General features: G+C 38.8%; 1 protein-coding gene across 2 annotated transcripts in view; it reads right to left on the bottom strand.

Moving 5' to 3' along the window:
• Nucleotides 1-27,566, bottom strand: part of SMAP1 (small ArfGAP 1) — a 103,119-nt gene that overhangs the window by 5,287 nt on the left and 70,266 nt on the right. For both annotated transcript variants that reach the window (XM_086744197.1, XM_086744196.1), the window contains 2 exons: nucleotides 19,723-19,807; nucleotides 9,595-9,722 (listed from right to left, as the gene is read on the bottom strand). In XM_086744197.1, the coding sequence (XP_086600323.1) occupies nucleotides 9,595-9,722; nucleotides 19,723-19,807 (213 nt within the window). The remainder of the gene's footprint in view (nucleotides 1-9,594; nucleotides 9,723-19,722; nucleotides 19,808-27,566) is intronic.

Here is a 27,566-nt window from a genome sequence, read left to right as displayed (position 1 = left end):
CAGCTAGGCAATACACTGCGCTCTTTCTGAAAATACACACCTCATCCTGTTACCAGTGGGAATTTTCAATGCAAGCAAGCTGCATCTACACTGAAAAAAAAGCCAGGATTACAACACACACTTAAAGTACGGCCTTACTTTAGTCGAAGCTAAGTGATCCCCACCTGCCCAATCCCATAGCACAGGCGAGTTTCAACTCTTTCCCACACTGAGGAAAATCCCCCTTGCATGACCACAGTGGACAGACTGGATCTGCAACCAAGTCCATCTGTTTACTGTCACTGGGTGCCAAAATTCATCAGACAGAAGCCACTACAACACACGCAGATACGGTAACACACCTCTATTCTTGCTTAAAGCAATAATCCCCCAAACTTCTCCTGGTTTTGCTGGCAGGCTGCTGAGGAGGCCCTGAAAAGTCCACTATGGTCACACTGGATTTGTACAAACACCACACTACAAACATTCAGTATACAACTTCAGCAACACACATCTGACTCCTGAAGCACTAAAAACTTCTAGAATAAGGCAGTGCTACAAATTAGGGAAAGAATAGCTACAAAACAATTTTGGTACCGGCTAAATTGGTCAGAAACCATCAAGAGAAAGGAGGGCAGATTCACATGGTTGGTAGGAAAAAACCTCCAAAACTGCTGTGGAAAGGGAAAAGAAAAAGAACAAGAAATGGGAACTCTCTAGCAACTGAAAACCTGCATTTACACAACAGCCGATCGGGACCAGGGTCACTAGACCTTAGTGAGCAACAAAAGGCAGGGTGATGGCACTACAAAGGGAAAGCAGACAGAAACAGACCAGGGATTGTTCAACTCCTGTGAAACTTTTCTCTGGCCATTGTACATTTAAACTAGCAATTTCCTTCTGTGTATATTAAAAAAAAACCTACTGCCTCTTGCTTATTACTGACGAGAATTTCTCATTGCAAAGCAAAATTGAAGTTTTTTTTCAATGGGTAGGAAGGAAGCTCTCTCCATTTGAGAGACTTCTTTATCAGTGTGGCATAACCAGTCTTTGAAAATCCCACAGTCAGATTTAATAATACAGTCAGGTAAAAGCCCATCCTAAACAGCAATATTTGTTTTACTGTGCAGATACTCAGGAAATCCCATTATTGAGTTATTCCATATTGCCACGTTCCTCCTACCATGGCCTCTGCCTCGGACAGCCTCTGTATGACAGCCGTGCTCCGCAGACTGCAGAAGCACACGTAAGCAGTGGAAGAGAGTTAACAGAGGAGGCTTTGCTGCTGCTTGCACTGCAGTAAGGACAGGTTTTGCTTTTCTCTAGCAGACATGTCTGGTTTTGTTGTTGTTCTGAAATAAATGATAGTGTCAGAGAAACTGTTTTTATCTGGGATGAACCACAGTTTGGAGTGCCTCCAGATCTATGAAATGCTGTTACTGTAGGTGCTTTAGTAAAATAAAGTAAATCACTACACGCGTGCCGAGAAGAGAAGGGAGAGCCAGAGACCCGGAGAACTGATCATCTATTATGTTTACATCGTGAGATGAAACGTTCATTTAACATCTCTTCATTCAGTTTGGCTTTGAAAGACTTGAGAGGAGCCAAAGCACGGAACAAGCACTCCCTGAAGTGTCCATCAGCTCAATAAATGGAAGGTAATGCAAAATACATGGCAAGAAAACAGCAGGTGGCATTCGAGTGAAAACAAACATTGACATGATTTTCACACATCTGACGTTCTCACGCTATCCAACACCTCTGTAAAAACACGCCTGGCATACGTATAATAGTTTGCCTTTAAGGAAGGCTACACGTCGTGCTCTCAAACAGTCATTATACCAAAACCAAACGCTCGTCAGGCAGTCAGCGAATAGACTGCTGAGCAGTTTCATGATGACAGCGTAACAGAATTTTTCAGAACTACTGGAAGTCATCTCAAATATGCTTCATGTTTAAACATAAATAATTTTTGTTATTGATAGCTTATGTATTATTACCTGTAGAAATCAATACTTAACCAAAGAAAATTTTCACTGTGAAATATTGGTTAGATGTGTCAGGACCACAAATATGGTAGCTGAATCCATCACTTTACACTTCCCAGCTGACTACACAAACAGCACATAGCTGACAAGAAGTTTAGATTAATGCATGAGACTAAAAATAAGTATTTTCATTGTCGCTTTTAATCTCTCCAAGACTGCAAACCAGCAGATAAAGATCATGACATCCTCAGTATTTTCAGTTGGTCTGACAGCCGCAGCAGCTCAGAAGGCTTTTGTTCATCGCCTCTGGTCCTGTCCCTGGGCACCACTGGATAGAGCCTGACTCTGTCCTCTTTGCACCTGCCCTTCAGGTATTGATATAGATTGATGAGATCCTCCTGAGCCTCCAGGCAGAACAGTCCAGCTCTCAGCCTCTCCTCATAGGAGAGATGCTTCAGTCCCCTCATCATCTCAGTGGCCCTTTGCTGGACTCTCTCCAGCATGTCCATGTCTCTCTTCTACTGGGGAGCCCAGAACTAGACACAGCATCCCAGGGATGGAGGGGAGGCTCACTGGCCTGCAGCTCCCTGGGTCCTCCTTCTGGAAGACAGGAGTGACATTTGCTTTCCTCCAATGCTCAAGCACCTCTCCCAGTCATCACAATCATTCAAAGATTATCAAGAGTGGCCTCATAAAGATCAGTCAGCTCCATTTGCACTCATGGGTGTATCCTGTCAGGGCCATGATCAGAGTGGTGATCCTTTAATATCAACCAGCTTTCTTGGGCCCCTCTTCCTCCAGGACCTTATCATAAGGGACACTTTCAAGCAGATCCCTGAAGTGGCCAAATTCTGCTCTCCTGAAGTCCAGGCTTGCAATCTTGCTTTTTGCCTTTTCTCCCTCCTCTCAGGATCCTCAACTCCACCATCTCATGGTCGCTGCAGCCAAGGCTGTCTTTAACTTTCACATCCCCAATGAGCCCTTTGTCTGTGAGCATGAGGTCCAGGAGCACATCCCTTCCTCATCGGCTCCACTATCACTTGGGTTTCTGACTCCAGTTTCTGATGTTGACTCCCCATGTCGCATGCATTAGCGTACAGACACTTCAGTGCGCCTGTACAGTTAGACCAGCATGCAGATTTCCCCAGAGAGGTCAGTCTGGTGGCTTTATCCATAATGATGCCTCCTAGGCACTCCCTTGCTTACATGCAAATGCTTGAGGTGACAGCAGTTAAAACCTGTTTCTTTGATTTTTGTGTTCCCTTTCTTTTGTATCACTGCAGGCCCTTTGCTTGCCAGCCTTGTCCACTACTCCCTCACAGGGCTGCTGGTAACTTCCACGCTGCCCCTACTTTAAAGCCCTCCTTACCAGGTGAGTCATCCTGCTGGCAAAGATACCGTTGCCCCACTTAGCGAGGTGGATCCCATTTCTCCCAAGCAGATGCTGATCCTCAAACAGGGTCCCACAGCCAGAGAAACTAAAACCCCCTTGCCATCATCAGCTCCGCAATCAGTTGTTGGCGCGCAGTATCAGTGCTCTCCTCCTTGCACTGTTTCCCTTCACTGGCATGAGTGAGGAGCACATGACCTGGGCCCTATACTGCTCACTATCACCCCAGAGCTCTGTAGTCAACTCTTCCCTCAAGGCTGCCCCTGGCAGTGCCCACACGGAAGAACAGCAAGGAGTACTAGAGGGCTGGACAAGCTTCAGCACTCCCTTCACAACATCCCAGATCCAAGCCCTTGGCAGGCAGCACACTTCTCTAGACAACAGGTCAAGTCAGCAGACAGGTGCCTCTGTCCCTCACAGCAGCGAGCTGCCTGCTACCATCGCTCACCACTTCATCCCTGGTGGCCTTGCATGGCTCAGCATCAGTTGCCTCAGATGCTTCACTTGAAATCACCTCTTCAGGTTTGAGGGCAGTGAACCAGTTCTGTAGCTGCAAGTCTTCAGGTGGAGCTGGAGTCACTTTCTGTGCCAGAAGTCACCAGCTTCCACTCTTCACCTTCCCCAGAGTTTGCACTTACTGCTCTGCCAGGAGAAGACTCTGCCTATGTCTCCACTGCAGTTGGGATCCAGGGCTCTTGAAGCTGTTCTGTCTCTGAGAAGATCCTGTCTGTCTCTCATCCTCTCTGATACCACACAGCCTGCTCACTCCCTGCCATAACTCCTTCTCCTGGTGACACAGCACTTGAACAACACATCTCCTGCAGTAAAGATGACCATCTCTCGGAGCCTCATGAAGAGGCTCCAGGCACTCCCTGCAGCCTGTGACTTGCAAGGCTGCATCCACCGTCCGAAACTCCGCCTGGGTCGAAGCCTCTGCCCTGGCAGGGACAGCTGCTCCAACACCAAGAGAGGTGGCAGCAGTGGAAATGAAAGATGGAAGTAGATGTGGGACACGTGCAGTAGAAAGAAGGACTGCAGAAGACAAAACGGTACACATGCACTTTCCTGCTACCTGCCGGTCTCTGGCACTGGCTGGTATCTCGTAGGCAAGCAGCGATAGGATGTAGAAAATCCAGGCCTCTGCTGTTTCTCATTTATAGGGTGGTAAGTAATGGCCACACAACATTCTCAATTTCTCCTTCTTGACTGGAAAGCTACCTCCATTCCCAGGGAAGCAGGAGAAATACAGCCTAGCACATCATTATTCTTAGGTAAGCAAGTAAGGCAGTACACTATAAAGGCCTTAAATTCTGCATACAATTCTTAACCTTTTTATCTTTGCAGTGTCAATGGACTTGCATGTTATTTCAACTCCTCCTTTTGATTTTGCATATTTTGGTTTTAGGCATCTAGACAGTTACAACTAAAAAAACATCAACTATTATTTCCTGGTAATAACTGATGAGGAAACAAGAGCACTCAACTATATTCAGTTCACACAATGAAAGAAAAACACTAAGAAACTTAATCTGTTCTCTTACCGTAAGGAATTATCAGCTATACCTGAAAAAGTCAGATGAAGATTCTATGACTGTAATAAAGAACATAATTATCCCTAATTAATTATACAATAACATAATTATCCCTACAATATGATTAAAAATTGAAATTTATTTCTTGCTGTATGCCAGTACTCACAGCAATGTATCCTTTTCTTTGCCATAAACTTTTTTTCAGCTTAAAGACATTTATATCCCCTGCAGCCTCATCTCTAAATCTTTCTTCAGATTACCCTTCTCTAGAACTTCAAATTATTTTTCCTTTCCTCTAAACTGTGTCCAGCTGGTCCACTCTGGTTTTGCAGTATGATGCCTGCTCTTGAACTGTGAATGAATACTTTCAAAGTTAATACCTCACAGTTCTCCCCTTCTCCCTCTCCTTACAAGTTTCAGTGAAGAATGAAGATCACACTTTTGCTGGAAGACATACTTATAAAAAGTCTGAAATTGAAACCTAACTAAAACAATTTAGGAAACTCTTTTAAGTATAGTTAAGAATGATTGACCTTTGTTCAGTTCCTATACAGTGTTTGGCAATAAAAAAACCCTTTGTTCTAACAGCTAAAATTCAGCTACGCTCACTTCGTATGAAAAAGGGTTAAAAAAAAAAAAAAAGGAAAGAAAAAATTACATTTTGTCCGTCCATGAATACTGCACAAATTTATTTAGCTTTACAGTAGGAGCTGGTTAAGTTCACTTTTCTTAAACCCCCTTGTGTTTGCTAATAGGCAAAACTCTAGGGAAAAAGTTACTCATTTACACTTTTTTCTTTACCAATCCTTTACAAATTAAAGTTTTTATTAGCATCCAGCTATACAGAATAGTAGGAAGACATATTTTAAGTGAGTTTCAGAACCGTAATAAAGACACATATCTGAAAGCAGAGTAGAAGTGCATATCATACTGAATGCTCAAGTCACATTTGAAGAACGAAAAACAAATGTTTTTGTTTTCATTTGAAAATCACATCTTGGCTATGTTAATGGTCATCAATCTTAAGGTTTGCAAGCATCGTATTGTTTTAGTCTCATAATAAAACATTCAAACAGACATTTTTGTGCTCCACGGTGCCATAAAAACATGTGCATTTAGTACTAAATGCTGCCTTTCAGGTTAAGCTCTAAAAGAAAAGCAAACTTACGAAAAATCAACAGTCATCCATTGCTCCTACAAATCAGTTTGAGAAGCAGCATTAAATTCCCTTCCCTTTTGATGTCCACAAATCCTGCTGTGGTATCCAAGAACATAACGCTAAATACCTCTGAGTGAGAAAGCAAGCCACACTATTCCACATTCGATCCCTTCCTCTACTTCAATTTTTTGTTTCAATGGATTCTGTTAATAGATACTCAAACAAGTGCTACTCATCTCAACTTAAGAATTGTCCATGGATTTCTATTCTAAATTTTCCAATTCCAAACACAGGACAGGCTGAGAGAGTTGGGGCTGTTCAGCCTGGAGAAGAGCAGGCTCCAGGGAGACCTTACAGGGGCCTTCCAGTACCTCAAGGGACCCCATGAGAAAGACGAGGAGAAACTCTTCAGCAGGGTCTGTTGTGATAGGACAAGGGGTAATGGTTTTAAAATAGAGGGACGGCAGATTCAGACTGGACTTAAGGAAAAAAATTAGGGTGGTGGAACACTGGAACAGGTTGCCCAGGGAGGTGGTGGATGCCCCATCCCTGGAAACATTCAAGGCCAAGTTGGACAGGGCTCTGAGCAACCTGATCTGGTTGGAGATGTCCCTGCTCCTTGCAGGGGGGTTGGACTAGATGACTTTTGAAGGTCCCTTCCAACCCAAACCATTGTATGATTCTATGAATGTTAGGGTTACTCAACAGCTGGACTGAGCTCTAGTTTAAGCCCACTTTCCCATTTGCAGTCTCACTGAATTACACAACATAATCATACCTTTTTTTCAACCTCAATAAACAGAGTCCTTAAAAACTCTCATTATGAAGTACCCTTTCCAGTCTCCAGCTGAATTCCATGCAGCTTTTATCCACATTACAAGGTGAAAGATCTCACAAAATATTGATACCATTGCCAAATGAGAGGCATCCTCAACTCCTGTCCAGCATCAATTCTCAAATTAGGCACCACACCATCCTGAAATGCAAGGCCTCCAAGGCCTTGTTAATCCTAAAGCTAAACAGAATATTCCCTTTGCCCCAGTTTACCAAACAATCAATTTAATCAACATCAGAAACCTATCCTTTGCTACTTACCCAGGTCGCTGTCTCTTATTTGGGGAAATTATCTGATTGTGTTACATTTTCTTTAAGATTACTGATTAACAATGGAAGTTAAACAAGAATTAAATCTTGCAAGATGCCATTAGGACCATGTGTTTGTTAAAAGTTGTATTTGCTGCTCTTGATTACAGCACTCTGAAAAAAGCAAAACGTCACTAAAAATCTGGACTGGTTTGTGAACAGCAAGTAAATATATTCATGCTTTCTAGTATACAAACAAGGTGATACTTACCAGATATTGAGAATAACATTACAATTTCTACTACTTTTTAATCCATTTAGTAAGTGCCATACTTGATCTAGAAACTACCACAATAAAAGATAAACTACATTTCAAAACATTTCTCACAGTGAGAGACCAAATCTTTATCATAGAAATGCACTTTAAATGATCTATGTTCTTTAATTGCTAATACATATAATTCAATATGCTTTAGCAGCCACTCCATTATTTAACCCACCACCATCACCACCAAGGGAATCACCCTTCACTTTTCTTTTTCTCACTCTTAAATATTTAGCCTTCCTGTATTCTACACCTAAATCACTTGTTTAACCAGCAGGTCACGATACTTGTTCGTGGAATAGAAATAAGAGAAGGTTGAAATTCTGAAAGGTCTCCGAGAAGACTGATTAATCAACATTAATAAATCTTTTCTCCTGAGCACAGAGTAACTACATACAGAAGAAGTCACTTCCAGTTTCAGAAAGGCAAGAAAGCAGGAAAACCAGAGTTCAACCATATCCATTATGTGTGTTACTACTACTGGCCCATACTTTGGGGTCAAGTGGAAATTTTGTGATTCTAGATTTGAATTTACTCAATCTACACCCAAAATGGATACATTAAAAAACTCAATGAAGCTGGAAATGAGCTACTCCTTTTCACATCTAGCTCTACACAAAAGTTCACCTAGATCAATTTTGACACAAGGCAGTACAACAGCAGACAAGATACTGTGATACAAGCACTCAGATACTGTTCTTTGTGGTATTTTGAACAGAGACTTCCACAAGAGCCAAGAAAATCTATACTAACACTTTCCTTTGCAATTTTAGCTAACACATCCAAACCTGTATACATGTATACAGCTCATTTCCCTCAACATTTACAGATGGCTTAAGGCATGGTGGGAAGCTTGCTTCATCTGTAGTTTTATGCTTAAAAAGAAATGTAGTTTCAGTCTCTAAAATGCTACTTAGTATGTTGCACAAAGTCTGCCCTCAGCAACAAAGTAGCAGAAGGGAGAATAAAGGATAAAGAATAAAAATTACAATAAAATCTGCTGAAAAACATGGATATGCTTTGAGGTGACCACAATGATCAACAGAACATTTGTAAAGAAAATTACGATATGTTAGTTCAACTAGAACTACTTTGCATCATCATCCCTTCCACTTTATATATTATGAAAACTACTGGATAAGGGGAAACAAGTACGGATCACAGGTCTCAAAATCTTAAATTCAATAATACATACAGTTCTTCCTGCTTCAGCTGAGTGAGACAGAAAGCCTGCTGGAAAAAAAAAAAAAAGCCTCTAAATTACCTTAAAAGGGCCCCACAGACTGGGAGGTCAGCTGAGTACTTCTCCAGAGCCTCCCTTCTCAGAAGCCAGTCTGGGTAAGGAGGCCTCCCCATCTCCACCAGCCATGTTCAGCACCAACACCTCGTTCTTTGAGGCTGAAAGCTACTTTGAAGGAACTGCAGCTTTAAGCATTTTCTTTGTGCTTTCGAAAGCTGCCTTTCTCAGCTACAACAAACATGGCAATGTGGTGTCTTCCGAACTACCACGGCTATAAGAGAGGGAGCAGGCCAGGTGCAGGGGTAATGCTACCTTTCCTTGAGGAAAGTCAGACATCCAAGTTCCAAGATGAGATAAGACAAAAGACAGATCAGCCCAGGAAGCAATATTAGTTTATCATGACATCCATTCCTGATTTTGAGTATGAAGCTTGAGATCCCAAACTTTTAGCAGGTCTAAGACAGAAGCATCTGCTGTAGCCTTTCCTAAATATCAGCATCACAAAGCAAGAAGAGGTTCTTAAAAAATATGATTAAAGGCCAGTAACCTGCGAACATCAAGTAAAAATATATTCAGCAATATCTATTAAAAAAAGAACAAGACAAAAGAATATAAATTACAAGAAAACATGACTACCATCACCAGTGTAAGACAGAACCCAATTTAGCCGAATAACATGGGGGAATCAGAAGTGAAGACCACACTCTCTCCTAATTCTATATCCAAACAGCATGGAAGCTTCAAGAGGTGAGAAAAATACAGCTATTACAGCTAAAGAGTCTCCAGTCATGAGTGTTGAGAAGTACATGTTCCTTCTGTGTGAATGAACAATTCTCTCAAGGAAAATAAGCACGTGCATGCACATACTTATGCACATATATAACTAGATAAATTTTACCTGAGCCGGAGGTACAGCAGCTGCTGGTAAAGGATTAGAGATCATTGGACCGAAGATATCCAGGTCATCATTCAGTGCTGTGACAGCAGCAGTGCCTCCATTTGTAACAGATCCTTCAGCTGGACCATCTTAAACAGATAATGGAATCACATGTAAAGTTAAAATTGTTAATATTTCGAACAGCATGAGAATAATAAAAGCTGCACATTCCCCCCTACTCCACCTCCAAAGATCTATTAAATTTCTGAGATAAGAGATGTTTCAGACTGTGATATTGTTCAGATTTTGTAAGGACTTCTTTCCCTAAAAAGATGGTATACTAGTGTGCTTCAGAAAAAAAATTAAAACACACACCACCAAAACAAAACTCTTAAGACTTCCTCAAGGACAGCCATGTCAATTTATAAGTACACATTACTCATTTTTCAAGTGCCTTTTTCAAGCACACCAACATTTTCAGTGAGAACTTAAACAGACATTTTACTGAGATGGCCCAAACTTGGTAGCCATCTATCAGACAAAATACACTCCTCTGTGTTCTTGAATTAAATTCTGTATTTTAGAATCCATAAAGTTATTCTTGATCTGCTAATTTACTCAAGGGTGCATAATCAAACTTTGCATTAGGAAAAAAGTCCATCCTTCCCCCTTCTTCAAAAGTACTTTGCAGTGACTTTATGCGATAGCCCCACATGAACCCCTCTGCCAGGCACACTGGGCTCATCATCCGTAAGAACCTTGCTCTCAACCTTCTACAGCCTTGGTGCTTGTAACCACTTTAACACATGAATACATTTAGTGATCTAGGTGAAAGCAGACAGGACAAAAAAAAAAGGGATAAAGAATTATGCTTTTAAGAGGAATGGCAAGAAAATGCTTTAAAACACGTAGGGACAAATATATCACAAAACATGCTTAAGGAACAGAGCAACTATTTCTCATTTGATTTTAAGCTGGCCAAGAACAAGTGGAAAGAATTGGCTAATAAATTTTATTCCTAAGCACCTCACAAATGGTTGCCAGTACACAGAGCTTGACAAATCCAGAAGTGACTATAGAGTCTGCTGAACCCTATGATGACTGCATAGCGTTAACAGCAAATTTAAGAAAGCTTTTTTTAAGGCAAAACAAAAAGCTAAGTTTCAACATATCCAATACTCACTGCAAAGTCAGACCGGTCTGGCAGAATAAACTAATATAACAATATATTCCATATTTAAAACACAACAGAATACAGATCATCACGTTTAAACTTTAAAAAGCATCAATACATGAAGAAATATTTCTTATATGTTTAAAGTACACAGTCACTTCTCTCCTTTTACTAAACTCTAAGAAGTTATTTCCCAGTGTCCTACACCTATGACAGTTATCCACTTGTGTGAAAAGATCCATTTCAAGGGCAGAGGTTAATTACTGGAATATTAGCTTTAGCAGTTTAGTGATAACACAAGAAACACAAGCCTTACTGCCAAGAGGAAGTATGTAAGGCTGCAGGCAGATGTGAGGTTTAGGCACAGCTTCTAGAACTCAAATAAGGATAGAGAAGCGGTCTGATCAGTAAACAGCACAGTGGAGATGCAATATTTAATTAGAATAAAATCATATGAAGCTTCCAACACTTATTTAAAATAATACAATTCCATCTCTCGCATAATTGCAACATTCTTTCCCAAAAGATGTAATAGAAGTTTATTACTTAGGAAGAAGATCTCCTTTTGCTCTCCTCTACCTTTTTAAGAACAAATAACTGGCAGACCATAGCAAGATCCATCACCCTGCATGTAGAATATTATAATTTTTCATTACTTTGTTCTGTCACACACAAACTCACTGCAGTTCTGGCAGCTGGAGAATACCCTTCCCAGCAGGCCGGGATGTTGACAAGTTGGAACAAAATAGCACAAGCTGTTCAAGTAGCACCAGTCACTTCACCAGCCTGGAAATCACTTAATCAAGGAGACTATCAGACAAGGCTTGACAAGATTTGTGGCTGTTAACTCATATGAGAAGGCACTGCATCCTGAAACTATTCCTTCAGAAGATCACCACTCGGAGATGCCTTCTCATTTCTGTCTGCCATCAAACTATGACGGAAGGTGGCCCTACTTTGGCTGCCTTGTATGAATGTATTTATTTTCAAGAGAAAGACTGTTACTATTGTATATGTGAAAACTTGATACAAAAGTAATGAATATCAAAATCCAACAACATGGAATACATCAGAAGCTACCACCATCCATGCATATCCGCATTCTGTCTTACTGTAGAGATGCTAACCTCTGTGCCTCAATACGTACATGCAATGAGGCAACAGCCATAGCTGCTATAGAAACCACAACTTTGAACTGATTTCAGTATATGTAAAATCCCCAACATATTTTTAAAGCACTTACTGCACCTTTTTCATATAGGGAATTATGAAACAACCAAGTGGAAGGGTGCTGGTTTGCAATTCTTTGGGAGCTCTATGCTTGGTTTTGTGACTACTTCAGATACACAGATTATTTTATACTCTGATTTAGTATCAAATGTGAACAGTAATAGCTTGGTATTTGCTAATTCTGAAATCCACTTTATGTCGATGGGAAACTGAGACCAAATTGTCCATGCTAGCAATGGCAAGCAGACTCAATTACAAGGACCAAAATACCTTGAAGGTAGGGATGAAAAAGCCAAAATAAGTGTCATTTGCAAGGAAGTGAACCCCAGTAATTGTATTTATTGCGCAAATTGTGCAAAGTTTGTGAGGATAACTACACTGCCTGCAAGAACTATGAAAGACCCGACAACTCCACAAAGGCAAAACGGTCGTGGGAATGGCCTGGCAATGTTAGCTCTTCTACACTGAGCAAATAGCGAGTGGCTTGAACAATGACCATAGGAGTGAACTAGCAATAAAATTGGCTGAGGTGGCTATGTCATCGTTTGACTTTGCTAGGAGGACTGCTGTTTCAACAACTCTGAAAAGCAAAGTTATACACTCATCTATGATTACAACAAACCTACTTATATCTTAGCGAGGATGGTCTCCTCCTTTCCTTATTTCCATTCTGATTAATGGAAGTCAGTGGACAGCAAAAAGACCAGCTGGATAGTCTGCTCCACCATTCCATCCACACCAGTGCTTTAAGGTGCGTGTCAATAAATACGCTGACAAGTTAAGTAACAAGCTTCTTTTGAGGTCATTCTGCAGATAGGGAGTTTCAGAAACATCTCCCCAAAGGTTCCCTGTTTCAGATAAATTTAGGAATGAACAGTGCCTCATTTTCATGCAAAAAGGCTGTCTAGAATTAATAATTTAATGTTCTCATTTTCTCAGTGAGGCATATGTATTAAAAAAAATCTCTCTTGTCATATTCCAAAGTGGTTCAGTTTTCCTGAATGTAAAAAAAAAGTTTAACATATAAGACTGAAAATTTAAATGTAATAATTTACTAAAACAAGCTTTTAACATATTTAGAACATTCACAAGAGAACCTATTTGCAGGAACATAGTATCTTTCAAGTATTTAATATGCTGCTTATAAATTAATACTATGAAAACCCAGGTTTTTGCGAGATCACTTCTGCAAGAGTGCTATTTGGTAATGTACATACCTTTAATTTCTTACTGAATTTTACACTAAAAATAAATATTTCCCTGTCTGTATCAGTGCAGAAACCAAATATTTTGAACTACTGTTTACAACACAGTTTTAAGCCTGTATGTATAGCATTAACAGATGATCCTTACTGATTTCGAAAAAATGTAATAACTGGAATATTTATATCTATTAAAAAGCAGCTCTGAAAACACCTTCCCCCCAAGAAACTAAAAGATTGCATAAAGAACTAAATTTCAGAATATAAAAGAAAGGGTGTTTTCACAAGTTTATTACTTGTGGCAATATTTGTGTCTTCTTTTAAATATATATATATGCATACAGGCATACACAGACTTGTATTTCAACGTAACAGTTCACACTTCTTATACAGAGATCATGGATATCCTCAACTTCCACACACCAGGTCATGGATAAGGCAGCACTTCCTGCTTTCCCTCCTCATTTTAAAATATTTATCTTGTATAAGAAAGACACTCCAGTGGAGTTTCGAGTTCTAAATTATTCTAAGTATGTTACTTCTCATTCAACTCATGCTGCCTACCATCAAAAACCGATTAGATGAGGTGGCATGTATTTGACAGAAGGAAACTCAGCTGTAGTCTTTCCAGGGAACAGGTAAAAACCAGATTAAGTTACACGTGCCTGCCTGAATATCTTGAGAAATGTATAGCTTCAAACTTCACATAATTACTTTGAAACAACTAACTCTAGATCAACAGTACTTCCATCACTTTTCTGGAGGATGCATCCACAGCTAGGAATGAAGTACTACACGCGGCAGAAGTCATTGCAATGAGAGCGCAAGCGAGACAGAGCTTCCACACTCGGTCAGAGAAGGTAATGTGGAAAGTCAGTAGATGCTGCTCTTCTTTGTTGCTCCTAGCTGTGGTCCCAAAACTTCTCTTCTTACAATTTATGACAATATCACAGATAATATCCAACTGCTGTCTGCCATACTGTGCAACAGTAGATGCTGCTTCTGATTTCAGATTAGGAAGTCTTGTTTATATTTGATAGTAGAAACAAAAGCTATTTACCAGGATATATTTATTAAGTGAAGGGTTCCAATAAAGTTTACCTTTACAGTGTTTTTCTGTACATATTTTATTAATGCCTGAGATGACAATTTCCAATTCTCCCTTTTGTTACAAAAGCTTTCAAATTCATCATTAATACTTTGTATATTTATCTGTACCAACAGTGAGAATAACCAGCAGGAGAGCTTCAAAAGGACAGCAAAAAAAAGGAAAGAGCAAGAAAGAAGATCTGCTCTTAAACTTTGCATTACGCCTCTGAAACCCATTTTGAACAGGGAAAACTACTTACAAGGACTCTGTTACTAAGCTGCCATGTATTCTTATATATACAATCACTTATGACAGCCACACCAAGACTTGCAATAGAGGTAATTATTTACTGCATTAGTAAAATTTTATTTACTGCCAAAAATTTTGCAGAAGTGAAAAAGCATTCATAAGGAGGTAATTTCTATATAATACTTCTTAAATAAAATGCAGAAAGTCAGAAAGCTAAAAACGCTGTATGCCTCAAGTGGTTGTAAATTTTTTCATTTTGGGTAGATATATTGCTTACCTAAGCAGAATCTTAACAGCAGCAATACTATACACGTTAACATGTTTACAAGCTCAGGAAGTGGGGCCATGCAAACCTCAGGAGATTCAACAAGGTCAAGCGCAAGGTCCTGCACAGGGGTTGAGGCAACCTCTGGTATCAATACAGGCTGGGGGATGAAGGGTTGACAGCAACCCCAAAGAGAAGGATGTGGGGGTACTGGTGGATGAAAAATTGGGCATGAGCTGGCAATGCGTGCTCGCAGCCCAGAAAGTCAACCACATCCTGGGCTGCATCAAAAGAAACATGGCCAGCAGGTCAAGGGAGGTGATTCTTCCCCTCTGCTCTGGTGAGACCCCACCTGGAGTACTGCGTCCAGCTCTGAAGCCCCCAACATGGGTTGGAGATGGACGAGTTGCAGCAAGTCCAGAGGAAGGCCAGGAAGACGATAAGAGAGCTGGAGCACCTCTCCCTGAGGTCAGGCTGAGAGAGTTGGGGCTGTTCAGCCTGGAGAAGGCTCCCGGGAGACCTTATAGCTTCTTCCAGTACCTAAAGGGGGCTCATAAAGATGGAGACACACTCTTTAGCAGGGCCTGTTGTGATAGCACAAGAGGTAATGGTTTTACATTAGAGGGAGGTAGATTTAGACTGGATATAAGGAAAAAATTGTTTACAATGAGGGTGGCAGAACACTGGAACAGGTTGCCCAGAGAGGTGGTAGATTCCCCATCCCTGGAAACATTCAAGGCCAGGTTGGACGAGGCTCTGAGCAAACTGATCTGGTTGGAGACGTCCCTGCTCTTTGCAGGGGGGTTGGACTAGATGACCTTTAAAGGTCCCTTCCAACCCAAACTACTGCGTAAGACCATGGTCTATATATGCATATATGATACTTGTGTCCTATAAATGTATCTTTATTATTTCTTAATGCAGCTTTACAACTTAAGACCAACCATGCTGCTTTGGTACTTACCAAACAGTACTGACAGAAGTACATTTCTCAGTTATGCAACATTCAGCTACACTTCATACCAGGATTAAGCTCCTCAAACTTCACAGAACTCCTTTAGAGAATATTTCCCCCGACACAAGTAGATACACAGCTTTTAGCATGTCATACCTCACCTCCAACCATGACAGAACTCCCCACACATTCAGTTAATATTAATAACATATAAATAGCTCTTCTGGTTATTCATCGTAGCGTATTACAATGGTTATTTGAGAATGTGCAATTGTCTTTTATGAAGGGCACATCTAAATGATGGGCATGGTAAACGATACAGAACAAATAAAAGGCACCTTCCTTCTTTCTGATCATTCTGTAAGGTAGCATAGTTTAAAAATCTGAATTTTTCAATTTTTTTCTGTATGTTGAAATAATTTCTAAGTGACATATCTTGACAAACAGAATGATTCCAAGAAAATATACCCACTATTGTACATAGAAATCACTTAAAAGCTGTATTTACAGTAGTCAGGCATAAGTGGAGATATCTACCTTGTAAGATAAAACCTCAGAAAGGAGCGGAGAGCTCAAGGTTAACATCAGAGAGATGAAAATACAGCACCGCAAATGACTTAAGTGCTGAAGAACTATGATTTACACACTGCGACTTTCAAACTGCAAAATGTTTCCTATAATTCTCCTATTAAAAATTAACATTACAAAATCTCATATTATTGATTTAGCATCACTTTCAAGTCCCTACAGTTTCAACAGGGCACTCTTTCACTCTGGACAAGAACAAACTAATTGTAGAGATCATTAAAAACAGAGCTTCAGTTTTAGCCTACAGAAATAGACTGTGATTTATCACGGCTTAGGAAGAGAGGGAAGGAATTTGGGATTGCACAGTAAGAACACTAACACTATTGCTTGTGGAGAATATTTAGCTTGCACACGTCCATTTCCTTGCCTTTCTGTGTGTGGACTATTGAACTAAAGCCTATTCTAAATCAAAAGGCCAAAAGCCACAAATGTTTATGTACTAAGATCATGAAAAAGTGAATATCCAAACAGTATCTCAATAAGAAACCCCCTGAACAGGAACTCAAGGGAAACACATGAATTTATTTAAAAAGGCTCAGAAGAAACACAAACATGAATGTAGTCATTGAGGATATTATGCCTCCTCTACTATTACAAGATTTAGAGATAAAATTTGCCTAGGCATATTATCTTGAGAATTTTGCATTTTGTAAATAAAAATAAAAACCAATTTCTTTTTAGAAAATGATCTTGTCTAGCTACAATTGCCACTGGGTAAATCCGATATCACAGAATGTTTACCTTCTGATGAGGTCACTATTAAAAACCCAACTGAGACAAAAAGTGCAGTGACCCAAAGGTTAACCTCATACTGAAAGCTAGCGCTGAGGCTTACTCAAGAAAATACTTCGCAAGAGGCTGGGCTGCTCTGAATGCCAAAATTATTCTAGCGTGAATTGCGATCCATTAAAATTACTTAATCTGTTATTACATGCAATTCTGATCTGCGCTAGTAAAAGCTACTACTGTTCCTCATTTGCAGAAATGAAGACCTAAGAGAACGAATTCTCATTAGAAACATGTCCACTCAGTAAGAAGAACGAGCTATGCAATCATATCCATTTTTCCTTTGTTTGAGATGACATATCAAACATTTTAATCAGCAGTGCGTCACTGCAGCAAAGGCAAATGGGATTCTGGGCTGCATCTGCAGGGACATTGCTAGGTGAGAGAGAGATGAGATCATCCCACTCTACTCAGTGCTTGTCAGGCCGCACCTGGAGTCTGTGCCCAGTTCTGCTCCCCACAATTCAAGAAAGACGTGGACAGACTGGAGAGAGTCCAAAGAAAGGCAACAAAGATGGTCAAAGGGCTTGAGAACCTGCCCTATGAGGAGGAAAGAAGGAGTTAGGTCTTTTCTCCCTGGACAAGAGAAGGCTCAGGGGGGATCTCACCACAGTATTCCAGTACTTAAAGGGCAGCTACCAAGAGGACAGAGGCTCTGTCTTCACAAGGAGCCACACAAAGAGGACAAGGGGCAACAGGTACAAGTTGCATCAGAAGAGGTTTCATCTCAACATACGAAAGAAATTTTTTCAGTGAGATTAATCACTGCAATAACCTCCCAACGGATGTGGAAGAGTCCCCATCACTGGAGGTTTCCAAGATGCGGTCAGACATGATGCTAGGTAACCCCATCTAGGCTCTCCTTCCCACAGATTGGGCCAGACGATCTTTTGAGGTTCCTTCCAACCTGGGCTATTCTATAGTTCTGTGATACATTATGTTGAAGTGATCTTTCTTTTAGTACAATCTGAAGTAGTCTACTGCAGGCATTAATTAAAAGACAACTCTCCAAATGAAATACACAGGTTTGGTCTCATCAACACATACTTCATTTGCAGCTTGGTGGATTCCAAGTGCTCCTCGGTTATTACACTGCCTTTCAATTTGTTATTTAAAAGATCTTTAAACACTGCCTCCTCTAAAATTATGGAGTTTTAACATACAAATTATAAACTTTGCCCTTTGTAAATCTCACTGAAGAAGCACAGCTGTTGAACACCCTTTAGAATAATCTTTCTGTTGCATATCACATCTCAAGTTAGCCTATGTAATTCAAGTTCATTATCATGTCACAAAACAGTGCTACCAAGATTCTTTTCAAATCATGACTAAAAGGATACATAAGCCTAGCAATCTCAAAACCACATACTGATTAAATTTTAGTTCTTAATTAGGTTGTTGGTCTGGTAAAGGAAAATAAAGTCTAAATTACTTTTCTTTTTTTTTTTAAATAGGTTCATTCTACATCCATAATCTAACTTCTACTGTGTTAATTAAGATTTGCTTGCCTACAGCAGCAGATTACTTGGAAGGAAATATGGACCACAACACATACATAACCAGTCTAAAAATAGTATTTTAGAGCTACTCTTCGTTCAGAGGGACAATAACAGGCATTTTGAATTACAGTGTGAATTCTAAAACAGATGATGTTTATTGTTTAGTTGCAACATTATTCATACCTTAAAAACAAAAATTCAAAACCATTTTTCTACAAAGTCAAGTTTTAAGAATAATTGCATTTTAAAGACTTATCAGCCTCCTCCAATACATTGTAAAACTATGTAGAAATTTAAGAATAACCATTATATTGATGTAAATTGGATACTATTAATATCCACTCACAACTCTTAGAAAATTTTCCTTACACTGAACAATAAAAGGAAACGAAAATATTTATTGTAATATTTCATTCTTCCAGTTCCATTTTAAGATTCTATCCAATGGAAAAACACACTTACAGTAACTCTAGATAAATGAAAGACAGATTTTATGAATATGGGCTTCAAAAAGCAGAGAAAAAGCATAAAACCACAACAGTAGAGTCAGATAGTGCCAATTAAATGATTCAGCTCCAAACTGGTTTATTTACAAGACAAATACACAGTTTCCTGCCAGTCAGAAAATAAAATTTATATCAGTTAAAAATGAATGATGGTCACAGTGAGTACTCAACACTGAAATGCCCAGTGTATAAAGTTTTGCAAGACGTTAGTCAGCTGCAGTTTCCTGTTCTTTTAACTAATACAGGAATTTTATTATATAAGGTATTTTATAGATATGCAATTCAGATGACCTCAGCATTCTCACTAAAAAGTACACTTGTACCATACACATTGAAATACCACAACCTACAAGCCCTTTGAAGATCACTTTGATAACTTCCCCTTCCCACAGGAGCTCATTACTCTCCTAAGGAAAACACAAGTATTGATATACCCAGCTCCCTATGGCATTTTCCTTTACAGTTTCAAATGCATAGGCTAAATCTTATGGTTTTCAAATTCATCTAATGATCAGTAAACACAGAGAAAATACACGTGTATCTATTAAAATATAAAATGATGTATCTGTGTTTGACTGAAAAACAGGTAATTATGTGTTGCTTACCAAGTCCTAAAAGGTCAATAGTGGGTTCTGATGACTTTTTTGGACTTGCTTTAGCTTCTGATTGCTGATCCTCTTTCTTCTGTGGCTTTAAAGGAAAAAAACCAAACACAAGTAACATTTCTGAAAAAGATACAGTGCTTAAAAAATTCTCATTAAAGATGCTACTCCAGTATCAGAAGCAAAAGCTCTTTTCTATATTTGTTTATCACAATTAATTTGATTCGTAATGAAATAAGTTGCAGTTATTATTAACACACATGGCACATGACTAAAAAAATATTCTTAAACCTTCACTGGTATGTATCAATTTTTAAATAAATGTAAGTTCCAGGATAGGTTAAAAATAAGCTGAAATCTTAAACTGAACCACTGTGTATCCTGCACTAGGCAAAAAGCTGTCTATAATTTGATTTATTGACTAATTTCAGCATCCAAACTATGCAGTTTTGCAGCATTAAAGAGAAAAAGCTTCAATTTTTTAAAAACTTAAATTTAAAAACTAGAAGCAGACTAATGACATTACTTAGCCTTCTTGAAAAGAGCATCTGCAGAACACGCAGACTTTACAGATGCTAAGCACTGATGGACACAATCTGTGTTCATTATCTTTTCCTTTGTAAACATGAAAGCAAATAAGAGCATTCTCCCCTTTTGGAAAAGGGAACTCCTAGTCTTTTCTTGCCTCGAGACTTCAATATGTAAGATAGTATTGAAATTAAATTTGATTATGCAAATTACTTCATAAATCTGTTTATAGTTCTTCTCATACCAATATCGGGCTGATCACCTGAATCCATCAAAACATCAATTTTTAAAATTAATACAAACTGGTTTATAGTAGTGACATGACAAATGCATTCTCTTGCATGCATTTAATACGCATTTATTCTGCCCTTATCACAAAAGCATGAAGTGGATTGATTGGTTTATTGATGAGTACAGCCTTTAACTAGAACAGATTACCACATAATGGCAGTAGAGGACTGTTAGGCTGGGCATTGGGCTGACACCAACGGAACCTGCTTCATTCTCACCTTTATCACCCCCATAATGTGGCTTTGACAGAGCCACTGAGGCTTCTGAGGTTGCTGATGTCAGCAAATTTTAATATTTAGTATTAGCAGAACTTTATATGTCAACACATGGATATAAAGTTCTCCTCCTTTAGGTAATCCTTTATTTTCTTCTCCTTCAAGCTAAGGATAAGGAGTAATGACCTTGGTGCTTGTAAACAGCAGTGAGGAAACTTAAGAGTATTCAAAGACAGCTCAAGTGGTCAGAAGCAGCCTATCCATGCTATCAACATTCCTCTTACATGAGCAAGCCCCTTTTGACGAACTCCAGGAAAGAGCTGCAATGAACTGAACTCAACTTCTGCAGCTACAGGGAAGAGATGTCTTCACGCTCAAACTGATCGTGCTAATCTCTCTTGCTTCTCCTTGCCAAAAATCCTTATGTTTACGTTACATATGTTGCTCAAGACCAAAATTGTTTGGGAAACTGCCTGCTGGAAAAATATTCCACGGATTCCCTGATTCTAGATTGTAGTACAACTTTCATTTTTGAGTATATGATCTGAAGAATAGCAAATTGATTACAAATGGTACTCAGTATTGGAAGGAAAAAACCTTATATTTGGTATTAGAAAAAAGTACGGTTTTTGAAAGTAAATTTCTGCATATCAAAATTTTTTAAAAGTCACCATTCAAAATAAAGTTTGCTACAACTCACCATACCTCAATAAATATGTCATAAAACTTAAATTATTATTACAAACATCAACCAGAATTAACAGTGACTATTTCAGAACAGAATTTATCATAAAAATTTGCACATCTGGTTCTTCTCCAACTCTGTAAGGAATACCACAGGTCACAAAAGCTGTAAAAAGAAGCATTTCTGACATGTTGCTTGATTTCATGAAATTGACTTTTTTTTTTTTGCTTAAATAGCTTAACAGTTCTGTATATAGAACAACAATTTCTTTAAACTGAAAAGCAAAACTGTCAGAATTATATAAAATGTGCAAATTTTCATTACTTTGGATTAGATTTACAATAACTACCTAAAGAGACAAGTTTGAAATAAATTAAAGCTTGACAGGTTTGGTTTAGAATGCAAACTTTTCACAGAAACTAAAACACATCTGCATACATTAGTAAGAACTAAATAGATAAGAGTTCAAATTGCACTCTCTCTTATTTAGTACTTATTACTGTAGCAAATTTATCTCACTACCTAAACTAAAAATTTAAAACCATAGCAGGAATAATTTACTTAGGTCCTCTGCTTTGTCAAATGAACATTTTCAATTTCTGCTTTAGCACTCTCTAAATAAGAAAGGCAATGAAGATATCAGGTATAGAAATAATATTTTATAAAAATAAGACCCTTTAAGATACTCTTTTCCAAAATCATTGCTGTATTTCTTGATCAGTAGTTTCTTTCCCACTTTGCTCCCTTGCTGGTATGTAAACTAACAGGCTTCAATATTACTTCATAGTTAGTTACTTAAGAAAGACTGCAAAATTATTTTCAAGCTTGTTAGTACAGTAAATATTTCTAGACATTAATACTGCATTCATTTCCTTGATGGAAAATTTCCCCTCAAAGCGTGATTCAGCTGCTTTACAGCTACACAGTTTTCAACAACACACTAACCTTCAGTCTGAAAAATGAAAAAAAGCTATTAGTTACCTAACAATTTACCAATACGCCATCTGTACAACAGTGGTCACACAAAGCAATATTCAGCAGCTATCAGGAACAAAACCCCCTTCCTCTTACCCTTAATTTTACCTGCAATACTATGATGTTTCCCCTATTTCTCACCATAACAAATAGCAGTTGCTGGAATTTCCTATCCTCCTGTCTGAGATTTTAAACCATTTTAAAATTTGGTATGCCTTTATTTCTGGTTGTTTCATGTCACATGTGAGGGCTTTTGTGTAAATTCAGAAGACGTTTGTTTGGTGCTTAAGGTCTGCCATGACTGAGATGGACAAGTACTTCTCTTAAGTCACCTACACCTAGGCATACAATAAGTAAGGGTGGCATTACAGGGATGAGTTAGAACAAGAAACTTACAGGCACACAATTATTCTTAATTTTAAAAACCTAAATAACTCCCCTTTACCATGCTGTTTCTTAAGACAGACTTGTTCTCTCTTTGGCCCCATGGATCTTGGGCTACCTGACTGTACTGTGGCCCACTTGAAGAAGGTATAATGAAAAGCAATGCTTTACTCAAGTCTTCTGTAGTAGAGATCATGCCCTATTTCTGGATTTGGAGCAGAGGACCTCCAGAGCTCCCTTCCAGCCTATATAATTCTGGCATAAACAAGGTGCTGAAATTTTCAGAAAAGAACAAAACAGAAATTCACACTACAGCTACTCGAAAATTTTATTCTAAATCATAAAGAGAAATTAGATGTTTAATTTCTTTTTAGTAGTTTTGCTCCTACAGGACTCACACATGACTATGTAGAGAGCGGTCTTTTGAGATGTTAAAGCTAAATATTGCACACAGTGAGCACAGAAGTATGCAACAGGCAAAAACCTGCATAACAAGGCAGTGACATTTCATAAACTTTATGTTTAATTTAGTGTTGTGCTTTACCTAAAAATCACCGCATTTTGTAGAGGTGCAATACAGCATGGCAAACACTTGAGAATCCTGCTACTAAGATTCAGCTCAGTTTCTTGACTCCCACAGTAATTATTTTTAAGTACTGACACCAGTACTAGATAAACTATTCTTTGTCGAGTCCTTTGGAAAAAGGCTGCATAAAAATAGAAGACTAAACAGCATTAACTAAAAATAGCATTAAAAATCTGCTATTAAAAAAAAAAACAAGTAGAAGGAAACAGGTACACCATTTTGTGCATTTATTTTCAAGTGGAGCCTTCAAGGTTACTGAAGCTACTTTTTTTTTTTTCTTTATTTACAACAGTCAAGGTTGGCTTAGCAACATACACCATTTTATTAAGTGATGTATGTGGTTATAGCAATTTCTAGATATATTCACTTTGAGTCATATATTAACAGCTTCTCATTCAAAACCATTTTATGGTAGTAGTACATTCTTCTGAAACACTGTCCTCAAAAACAGCAGAGGATCAAAACATCTTTGATATGCAGGCCTCACATTTCCATTTTTTTACAGTTGTCACCAATGGCCACTACATTATTCTTCAATGTTGTTCTCACATTTGAGTATCTATCAAAAGCAAGCAACGTCCTCTGCCTTAAATTATTCTGAGACTACTGAAAATAGTTTATTTACAACTATCACTGGAAGAAATTAAGGCCAGAACAAGCTTTCAGGGAGTCAAATCTTTGCATCCTCTATACGATCAGCTTATCTAGCATGACTTGAAAGTTTCTGCCTTAAGAAAAACTAAGCCCCTGTTTTGAAAAGAGCCACAATAAGCCATTTAAGTTATCCCTTATTCAGCAAGTATTAGGTACTTCTGCCAATTTAAGGGGGCAAATAAAGAATCAAATTTGCCATTTCTTACAGACATTTTCACCTGTAAAGCACATATCTTCAGTAGAGGAGCAGGGACACACTCATTCAGATCCAGTATGGGCACCATGAATTTTTGCAATCACATAAATGACTGGTAACTAGGATATAGTAATTCTTTATTGTTTGTTGTTGTTTGTTGGTTTGGTTTTTTTCTCTCCAATGCTGTCCTTTTAACCTTTTACTTAAGTATATTCATCTGTCACTCCTATCTTCAAGGGCAAGAAGGAAGATCCGGGGAACTACCAGCTGCTCAACCTCACCTCAATACCTAAGAAGGTGATGGAACGACTAATTCTGGAAACTATTTCCAAGTACATGAAGGACAAAACGGCAATTGGGAGGAATCAGCATGGCTTCACCAAGAGAAATTATGCTTGACCAACGCAATAACTTTCTAAAATATCATGACTGGCTTGGTAGATGAGGGGAGAGCAGTGCACATTGTCTACCTTGATTTCAGTAAGGCTGAAGGGCCATAAAGATAATGGGCCACAAAGATAATGAAGGGACTGGAGCATCTCTCATATGGGCTGAGAGATCTGGTACTGTTCAGCCTAGAGAAGAGAAGGCTCGGGGGGGTTACACGAATGCATATAGCTATATATGCATATATATATATATGCTATATATATATATGCATATAGCAAAGGGAGAGTGTGCAGAAGCTGGAACCAGGCTCCTCTCAGTGGTGCCCAGTGACAGGACCAGAGGCAATGGACATAAACTGAAACACAAGAGGTCCCGTCTGAACATCAGGAAACACTTCTTCACTGTGAGGGTGACTGAGCACTTGCATCGGTTGCCCAGGGAGGAGCTTCCCTCCTTGGAAATATTCAAAAGCTGTCTGGATATGGGGCTGGGCAACTTGCTCTAGGTAACCCTTGAGCAGGGAGTTGGACCAGATGACCTCCAGAGGTCCTTTCCAACCGCAATTATTTTGGGATTCTGTGATTCTCTCAGCTGCTAGAGTGCACAGAAATTGTCAGCTATTTTATTCACTCTTGGCAGACATTTTTGCCAAGCCTGAAGGCCTTTCATGCTTTCTGGCACCCTAACAGTCTCTTCATTTTCTCAGTGGAAGGGGATAAAGCAATCTTCTCTGGAAGACTGTGATTTCTCAGGGGCTCATCCATCTTGGCTGGTGCGATGCCCAACGTGTAGAAACACTGTTTCAGACTGGTTTTGTAGCAACAAGCCCTTTCCTCTATGGGTAATCACCCCTCCTTACCGGATTTTTGTCTCATCTGTATCCACCATAGCCTCTTTCTGAAGCGCTCTCTCAAAGACCATTTTAGCAGAAGTTCTTTAGAGCTTCAGCAATTAAGTGCAAATATCTTCTGCAGGAATATGATGCAATACTAATACTCCATACTTAATAAAAGGAATCTGGGAAAAATGTAAGTCATATACCATAGGAAGCCCAGCATCTCAGTTAGGCATTTCATCAGATTTTGTTCAGCCAGCTATTTCTGGAGATAACCATTAAGTGAGTAATTCATTCTGCCTCAAAGAAAAATAATGAAAGCATTGCCAAGTCAATTCTCCTCCCTCCTCTGTACAAAGATTACAGTATAGCACATACAATGTTGTCCGCAAGGGATATGGTTATTTCGTGGGCAAGACAAAAAGGAGGTCAGTAGCACCATGACTGACAGTCACATACCTATTAAATCCACATATGTAATAGGATGCCATGAGGTCTGTTGCTGGTGTTACAGATGCTCCCTTTCTGAGAAACAACAGCTTGTCCTTACCTCACTCTCAGCACTATACCCATATGCATGTGTGGCTACTAGGTGGAGAAGATAGACAGGGGAAGACAAGAGGGAAGTAGAAAGCTTTACACCAGCTTGCTTGGTTGAGAGAACAGACAGCATATGTGAGATCTTCTGAGAAGTGCTAGACTTTGTAGAAGAAAAAAAGAACATTCAGATCTAGCAGAAACTACATTGCTCTGCAATTAACTCCATTGTCTTTTTTTAATCACCATTGCAGCAAAATAGGAAAATAATCCAAGTTTGTGCAATTATTAAGGACACTGCAATCCTTTCAGAACACTTTTTAATATGACCATACACTCCTGAGCCTATGCTTAGTCCAAACTCTGCATTTACGGGCTATTCTTCCGCACATCTCTGCTCACCAGATTACTCTCCTGACAGAGGCAGCTGAGGACATTTTGCACTGGAACGGACAATGGTGAAACAAACTTCTTTGGTAAGGTCTGGTTCAAAAGTGCCAGCATGCAGTGAAAATACTGTGGTTATTTTTCATTGCAAATGACTGACTTTGGGGAAAAATAATAATGTTAGGTAATTCAAGTTTTCATTTTCTGCTTCTGTAATCTTATTCCAATTATCTTCATATGTACAAACTTTCAGAGTTTAACAGCTCTAAAAGACATATGACACTCAACAGAAATATAAGCCCCCTAAAATACTTTTAAAACAAGTGAAACTTTTGCTGCATTCACTACTACAAAATATTCGTGTAAATAATTCAGCAATTTTCAACGCTGGCATTTAGGATTAACATTGACCGTACTGTCATTTGTTTTACCTGAGAGCATGAGAAGGGGTAGGCTATATGGTGCAAGACACAAGCCACGTGACTAAAAGCTCTGAAGTAGAAAAACTCTCCAGTCAGAGCAGTCATAAATTACTACTGTAAACATCTCTCCTACTCTGAAGCAAGATATCAGTCATTGTCAAAAATCTGATCCATCAGCTGTCTAGTCCAGTTATCCGTTCCTGTTTTCATACTATATTACACACAAAAAATACTTCTCAGCAAATTTTCCTCAATTTTCTACTTCAATGAAAAATTCATATGAATCTAGAACTCAGTCTGTTTCATACACATCTGACTGCCCATGCATTTCTTATTTCTAAACCCTACCTCAATGACAAGGAGCTTTATAGAAGCTGAAGATCCATCAGATAATTTAGTGAAAAGCACTTCTAACTTACTTAAAAGCAATTTCCAGTTTACTCATTGGAGCTCACAGATGCTTCTATGGTTACTGAACAAAAGCGTTCCTTTGCTTTTATTAGGTAGGAATTGTACGCCTTGTGCATACAGTAATTTGATTCCTTCCCTCTTCATTACCTGCTTGCAACAAAACTTGCAAGACAGCATAAACATTTGAGAATTTCCATATGAGAAAATAATGTTAGTAATTTACTATAAGCTTGCAATAGGTTTGTAGATATGACTTTTTCTGACAGCTCATATTCTTCTAGTCCGTATATATTTAAAGCATTACTCACATAGGTATCCTAGAATTTTTAAATAATGTTTTTGCAGCTTTTA

This window comes from Chlamydotis macqueenii, chromosome 3, assembly GCF_036417535.1.
Source record: "Chlamydotis macqueenii isolate bChlMac1 chromosome 3, bChlMac1.mat, whole genome shotgun sequence".
Lineage (NCBI taxonomy): Eukaryota > Metazoa > Chordata > Aves > Otidiformes > Otididae > Chlamydotis > Chlamydotis macqueenii.
This window is presented reverse-complemented; position numbering and strand designations above follow the sequence as displayed.